General features: G+C 45.1%; 1 protein-coding gene across 1 annotated transcript; it reads left to right on the forward strand.

The window, feature by feature from the left end:
* The first annotated feature begins 18 nt into the window (after positions 1 to 18).
* LOC125548197 (isoamylase 3, chloroplastic-like) lies at positions 19 to 6,693 on the forward strand. Its single transcript, XM_048711865.2, has 7 exons — positions 19 to 216; positions 4,904 to 4,993; positions 5,069 to 5,143; positions 5,244 to 5,332; positions 5,465 to 5,569; positions 6,314 to 6,434; positions 6,512 to 6,693. Exons 1-4 carry the CDS (start codon positions 166 to 168, stop codon positions 5,283 to 5,285), a joined length of 258 nt encoding a protein of 85 aa, XP_048567822.2. The 5' UTR covers positions 19 to 165; the 3' UTR covers positions 5,286 to 5,332; positions 5,465 to 5,569; positions 6,314 to 6,434; positions 6,512 to 6,693.
* The last annotated feature ends 597 nt before the right edge of the window (positions 6,694 to 7,290 follow it).

A 7,290-nucleotide genomic window follows, 5' to 3' on the forward strand; every position in this document is an offset into this window, starting at 1 on the left:
TCAGTAACTATTTTTTGCAGTTTGATCTGAATTTAGAGTGCACTTCTGCAAAAGAGTTTGTCCTGATTACTTTCTTTGTTATATTTCCAATTTTATTTCTGCAAGCACTGATGAATGATTGAATGCCACTAATCATTTTGAGGGGTTTTGCAGGGCTACCCTGGTATGAAGGGGGTGTTGGCAACTTGTGTGTCTGGATCTGCTGATCTCTACCAGGTATTTTGTTCAGATGCGCTCTTTCCCTGCCTGCCTTTTTATCCATCAGTTGAAGATTTTCCTTGCTTAGTTATATCATCACTAAACATGCTTTCTTTTGGACCCCTGTTTCTTGATGTTTTGTAGTATTTTTTAAAATATTTGTAAATTCCTAAGCTAAATACAGGAAACACACATTTATCTGTTTACAGAAAAGAAATCCCTGAGCTTAAGCCTTCAGTGTTGTTGAAAGTTGAAAGTATACGCTTGCTATTTCCATAGTGTCATCAGGGTGCAGCTTATGCTATTAACATATGCAACCTCCAAATTTATTTTGTATGCAATTCTAATTGCACTGTTTTCAATGCTTATTCTGATTAATTCCTCCAAGATCCACCCGAATGCTTAACGGTATTGGCTGTATTCTGAATATTGTTGGAGATGTCATTTCAAAATTTAGACCAGTTCTCTATGTATGGAGGTGCTAGGACTAGGAGCCTCTGTGAATAAGCTTTGAGACTTCTTTTTATGTGGAAGATTTAGGATTACTATCAGGACCCCGATTCCAAGTCACATCAATCTAGCCGGTAACACCTCATATCACTTTGCGGCCTCACGCACGGTATCCCATGGGTGTCGCCTTACCATGGCCCGGGGCCGTTTGCGCCTTTTGGCTCACGTACATGATAGTGTCGCTAGCATCCATATGACAGAGAACCCGGGCCGACATGGCTAGTCGTGAACCCAAAGCGGCACAGACCTATGGAGACAGGCATACATGAATCACATCGAGCATGTCGGTCATCAGCGAGTGATTCCGGGCTGTAGCACTGGGCTAACAGGACTCCGGGGAACCCGGGCTGTAGCAGGCTAGGCAGGACTCCGGATGTCACCGCGTGACATTTCCCCGAAGGGACAGACATAGGAACGACGTGAAACACATGCCGGCCAGTCAAGTGTCCTGAGCAGTAGTGCTGGGCTACCAGGACTCCGGTGAACCGGGCTGTAGCGGACTACTATGGCTCGAGGAACACTAGACTACATTTCCCCATAAGAAAGGCTGCCAAGGATAAACAACTAGATTGTCGGATCCCACTCATACCAAGCATTTCAATCATACACACAATATGCCCGATATGAGTACATACAACATGGCATCACAACAAAACTCTACAACTCAAGTACTTTATTTAAAGGCTCCAGAGAGCCATACATAACATGTTCATACAGATAGGGGTCACATGACCCGACACTCAAGTCATACAATCATTCAAGCACAAGCGGAAGCAACTAGTCTGAGTACAGACACTAGAAAGAAAGAAGGCTTCTCGAAGCCTGTCTATCTACATAGGGCCCTCCATGGCCAGGATCACCACCTGGGTGGCTAGTCACTCGTCGACGTCAAGGTCTACGTAGAACCCATCGGAGGGGGCGGTGTTGTCGTCTGAAAATAGTAATTAAGCAAACATGAGTACAAAGGTACTCAGCAAGTCTTACAACAGAACCTACTATACATGCTCATTCTCAAGAAGGTGGTGGGGTTATTGCAGCAAGCCAGCTTTGACTCTTGGCTAAGCTATCCTATGGAACTCCACTAGTAAAATAGTTTTCGCACACGAGTCCACTACTCACCAACACAATACTCCACCGGGGATCCTCTCTCGTCATCCTACGAGAGGGCCATCCTCGGTACTCACACTTATCTTGAGTCTTTTAGTAGTATTCATTAACTTGTCTATGAACTGTATAGGCAACCAAGTAGTCCTTCACCGCGGACGCGACTAGTCGAATAGATGATGTTAACCCTGCAGGGGTATACTTCTTCATACACGCTTTCACCACTTACCGCCGTTTACACGACATGTACTCGGCAGCCTTCAAGCGGAAGCCCAGCGAGGGTGTTGGCCACGGCCTACCTAAACACTTAAGTCTCTAGTCCAGGTTTATCGCCTATCCAGGTTCCATCCACAGGGAGTCCGGCCGAGGTTTCCACATATGGCCCCGAACGATGTGAACAGGGTCCCGAGACGCCAAACGGGCGCCCGGCATACCCGGCCACGGTGTATCTACCGCAACATAGCCCACCCCTAGGGTCAACGCTACGCACGGCCGCCAACACATAACCTACAAACACCAGAAACTATTTGCAACTCCTGGACAGAGTACTAGGGAGATTAAGAAGCCGAGAGGGTCCATTGGTTTCGGGCCCAATGTACGGTAGTAACTGCATCTTAAATAACACATACAGATCTCAGTTCTTATGGACGGTCTCAGTGAAACAACCCACCATGTTTAATCGATACCTTTACCAAAACATGTTCAACACATCCCTCACATTACCGACATAAACATTTCACTCTAGCCCATCACCCAGATGAACTAGACCTGACACAACTCTAAGCATAGCAGGCATAGCAAGGTAGGAATCACATACATGGCTCAATCAACTCCTACACATGCTAGTGGGTTTCATCTAGTTACTGTGGCAATGACAGGTCATGCAGAGGATAAGGGTTCAACTACCGTAGCACACAGCAGTTTGAATCGCATTGTCTTAATGCAGTAAATAAGAGCAGAAGCGAGAACATGGGTTTGTATCGGAATGATCAATGGGTTGCTTGCCTGTTGTAGAGGTAGTAGGGTACTGCCCTTCAGACGGATACTCGGGGTTATCCTCGGAGGCAGAACCTACCACGAAAGACACACCGAACATAATCAACACATGGCAATATGCAACAATATGATGCATGCTATGACATGGCAAGATGAAAGTGTCTTGGCCTAATGCAAGCTAAAACAGAAGGGGATGAACTCATTTGAATCAAAGATTCAAATGTTAGCTCATTAAACATGGCCTTATTAGTGCATTACCTTATTCTGCTTAAACAGCAAGGTTAACTTATTTTGTCATGCATGAAACCATTACAGATGGATAAATTGAATTTTTCTGATCATTTTTCATATATAAATCTTTGCATTTGGCTATTTTCTGGAATTTCCTATTAAAGAATAAATCCAGTAGTTGAATTAATGCGTCAGCATGACATAGGTGTGACGTCAGCGGGTCAACTGGGTCGGCCAGGTCAAACCTGACTGGTGGGCCCTGTCTGTCAGTGTCACAACTAATTAACAGAATTATGTTAGTGCTAATTGACTGTCAGTGGGGCCTGGGCCCACATGTCAGTGACTAAACTAATTAAAATTAGTTAAAACTAATCTTAAACTGATTAGCAGACCGGCCCCACCTGTCATAGACTTAGGGGGGTCTACCTGGGCCCACACGGGGGTCAAACAGGGTCAACTCGCCGGCGGCTTGACGCCGGCGACGACAGACGCGGCGGAGGGGCTCGGGTTTGCGTCTCCGGCGACCAAATCAATGGCGGAGAGCAGCTACGTGACGCGGGGAGCGAGCCGCGTCGTTTGGTGGAGAAAGTGGAGCTTGGGGAGGCCGGGAACGACGCCGGCGACGACCTTGGCGGTCGCCGGAGTTCGGGCGAGGATGAACCTGAAGCTACGGGGCACGGCGAGGCGCGGGGAGTGGTGCGTTAGGCTCCTAGGAACGTGGTGAGTGTGGTGACGCGCTCGGAATCGAGCTTACGCACCTGTGGCCATGGCGGCGACATGGCCGGCGGAGCCGAGCTCTCGCCGTGATGGCCAACGGGATTAGAGGGCAGCTCGAGCGACGTGGCTAGGGGAGGAGAGAGAGAAGCTCACGGTGAGTGCAGCGGGCGTCGAAGCGGGCTCGGGGAAGCTTGGGAGGCGGCAAAACATCGAAGACGATCTCTGATGACCGACGAGGGGAACAGCAGCGGTGGCGGCGTTGCAGCGCGTCCGAGGCCTCGTGGCTCGTCGAGGAGGTCGAGGGAGATGTTGCGGAGCTCGTGGGCACGGTGGGGTGACACGGGGACGACGGTGGCTGCGGCTACGGCAGCAAGACGACGACGGCTGCGTCAGCAGGAAGATGGGGAGAGAGCCAGAGAGGGGGAGAGGCCACGGGGAGAGTGGGAAGAAAGAGGGGGGGACGTGGGGGTCGGCGTGGCACTCGTAGACGCCTCCAGGGCGTCGGCGGAAGCAGGAGGTGGCCGGCGTGTGGCCGCGGGCGCCGGCCACGCGCTCGTCGTCCTCCTGGCGAGAGGAGGAGGACGACTGGCAAGAGCCAGTCGATTGGGCCGAGCTAGGTGGGCTGGTGGGCTGCGCCTGGTAAGTTTCTCTCTCCTTTTTTTCTGTTTTTCTTATTTATTTATTATTTCTGTAACTTCAGGGCTTTATTAAAAATACCAGGGCATTACCATAAATCATAAAATTAATCATGGCCACTGCTTATGATATATCCAACAACAAACATTTTAGTTTATGATTATTTGAGCATTTAAAATATTTTATAGCATTTAAATTCCCAAATGCAAATACCATAAGGATTAATCCAATGACCTTTGATGTCCTAGAAAAATGTGCACCAGTTTTGTCAAAGGTTTTAACCCAAAACAAAAAGGGTGGGCTTTTTAGAAGGGCATTTCAGGTTCATTGGTAAAGTTTTTAGTAAACCCTAGTTGTTCAGGGGGGTGCTGGGGGTTCTGTCATCCCTATTTCAAATTTAAAAGGAATTTAAACATGATGCACACTCTAATGCTTGAACTAACTAGGGTGTGACAATTACATAGTTCAAAATAGGACGACGTGTAAAATCAAGTTTTGATGTGATTGGCAGGTAAACCAGCGGAAGCCTCATCATGGTGTGAACTTTATAATAGCACATGATGGGTTCACCTTATGTGACCTTGTTTCATACAACTTAAAGGTAACTCGAGCATACCAAAACACTATAAAGTTGAATCAAATGCTCAAGTTAGTATGCATTGGTTAACAATTGCAGGGTCATTGTGGTGCCTGTTGGGCCTTTGGTGTTGTGGAGTGTCTGCAAGATCGTTTCTGCATTCCTAACGGCATGGTGAGTGCATATGGGCGATCTGTCTACTCTCTGGTCTATTTTTAAACAGACATGTTGGCCTTTTCTTACATAATCAACCTGTTGTTTCTATTCCTCGTAGGACATTTCACTTTCTGTCAATAAGCATTTATCTCCATGTTAACTTGGTGTAAGGTAGTCTTGACGATGTGTTGAGGCGGTCTGCTCAGTGTAAGAACAAATAATTGGCCGCTCCCATTTGTATCTCATTTCGTAATCATTGCAAGCTATGCCTATGTCAATATCTAAATGTTTTTGCTGTTTTTTCTCCTCCTTAAATCAATATTTTCTTTTGATTTGTAGGACCGTTAGTAAGGTTGCTCATCAGCAAGCGAAAGAGCTTTGTGCATTCTTGCATGACTAAGGAAGAAATTTGTTATTTTAAGTATGCACTACAGATATTGCAAGGTATTTCTGTTACCAGATTCATATTTTTTGGGACCTATGTATAGATAATAATTCTTAGTTGCAGTTATTTTTGTCCTAAATAGTGGTTCCTTGGAAAGCAGTTTAATTTCTTGCATTGATTCCTCATGCTATAAGCTACACCTTTCCTATTTTGTTAAAGAAGTGAATTCACTCCTAAACTTACACCACCAGTCAGCCTAGCCACTAGGCCAGGCCATTCAAGCAAACTCGTTGCCACTACAGTTCAGTCATTAACTATGCCTGCGACTAATTCTAATCAACAGGACCAAAAACTATGAGAGGAATCAAAGGCACGCATCTGACCTGAGGTACACGCACCAATTGAAATAAGAGGTGATAATGTTATCATATAGCTATACTTGATTTATTATTAACTTAACGACCAACCTGGACGGTAAAAATTTACTTCACTTGGGTAACAAGAGTTGGACACCGAAAGCTTGTTCAATCATTTTAAAATATTTATCTTTGTTGTTCCGCTTAGCTAACCATCCTTAAGTGTTTTTTATAGAATCTATAAAAACAAAGTGCTTTGCTTCTTTCCTTGCTTGGTTCAAGTCCAGTTTCTTTTTTTTAGATTTTGTAGTAGCGGAGATGTGTATAATATGGATAGCTGAATTGGTGTTTAGGCGCTTCACTGCAGGACTGCTACTTGCTCGATTAGTTAGATGAACTGGTGTTTAGAGATTTCAATTTGAAGTGATGTTTCGGTTTCGATTGCAGGGCTTCGAGATGCACCATCAGGGCTGAAACGAGTCTTATACCGGCTGCAAAATTATTATGCTTTTGGGTCTTTCCTGAATTTAGTTAGCAATAAATACTTCTAGAATCCCTCTTGCAATATGTAAGTCTGTTGGTAACGACATTGATTTTGCCAGTTTGTTCTGCCAAACAGAATATGCGACATGCTTCATTTTGCAGGTAAAAGAAGGAAAAGAGAACATTGGAGCAAAAGTCAGCAGGGCGGATTCTCTAAGTTTTCTCAAATGTTTGAACAAGGAAAAGATAGTTACAATCATTTTTCTCTCTCTCCTTATTACATCTTGATGTTAATAGTCTTTGGAAGGTACTATGCACCCCGTTCAAGGTTTATAGAATTTGCACATTTTAAACCCAGACCTCACTTTACATAATTTATGTTCTCATCAGTTCTCCTGAATTTTAGTCCGCTTCAGCAATGCTATGACCTGCCACTCCCATGTACTCCCTCCGTCCCAAATTATTTGTCGCAGAAATGGATGTATCTAGAACTAAAATACATCTAGATACATCCATACTTGTGACAAGTAATTTGGGACGGAGGGAGTAGTATATATGAAAAACAACCGCAATTTCGCTGTTGTGATTTGGTTAATCTTCGGCGTTTTGATTCCTACTGATCTCTCCTCTGCTTGGCAACCGATGCCACCTGGAGGGCTGCTAGCCCAAGACAACATTGTACTATCCTTCAATAAAAAAGAATCCGAAATAATAGAAAAGGAGAAATCTCACCAGTTGAGCACGCTTCTCTTGTCCAAATGAGAAAATGAGGGACAGACAGGCACGATGGATGCAGTCCCTACCGCTTCATATTCTACTTCGAATGGGCTACACACATAATTGTACGTGAGACTAGGCTAGGTAGCATATGTGCCTTTCAAATACCTATGCCTGCATATGCACAACATAGAGATGTTTTTTTCGTGCACATGGATACACCG

This window comes from Triticum urartu, chromosome 3A, assembly GCF_056163025.1.
Source record: "Triticum urartu cultivar PI428250 chromosome 3A, HENAU_Tu73, whole genome shotgun sequence".
In the NCBI taxonomy this organism is placed as follows: Eukaryota; Viridiplantae; Streptophyta; class Magnoliopsida; order Poales; family Poaceae; genus Triticum; species Triticum urartu.

What these genes read in the sequence shown, in the direction of transcription:
- LOC125548197 (XM_048711865.2), top strand. Translation starts at nt 166, where the DNA reads ATGAAGGGGGTGTTGGCAACTTGTGTGTCTGGATCTGCTGATCTCTAC. An exon ending in TTGTTTCATACAACTTAAAG is followed by an intron (nt 4,994 to 5,068) that starts GTAACTCGAGCA and finishes TAACAATTGCAG; the next exon opens with GGTCATTGTGGTGCCTGTTG. An exon ending in TCTGCATTCCTAACGGCATG is followed by an intron (nt 5,144 to 5,243) that starts GTGAGTGCATAT and finishes TATTCCTCGTAG; the next exon opens with GACATTTCACTTTCTGTCAA.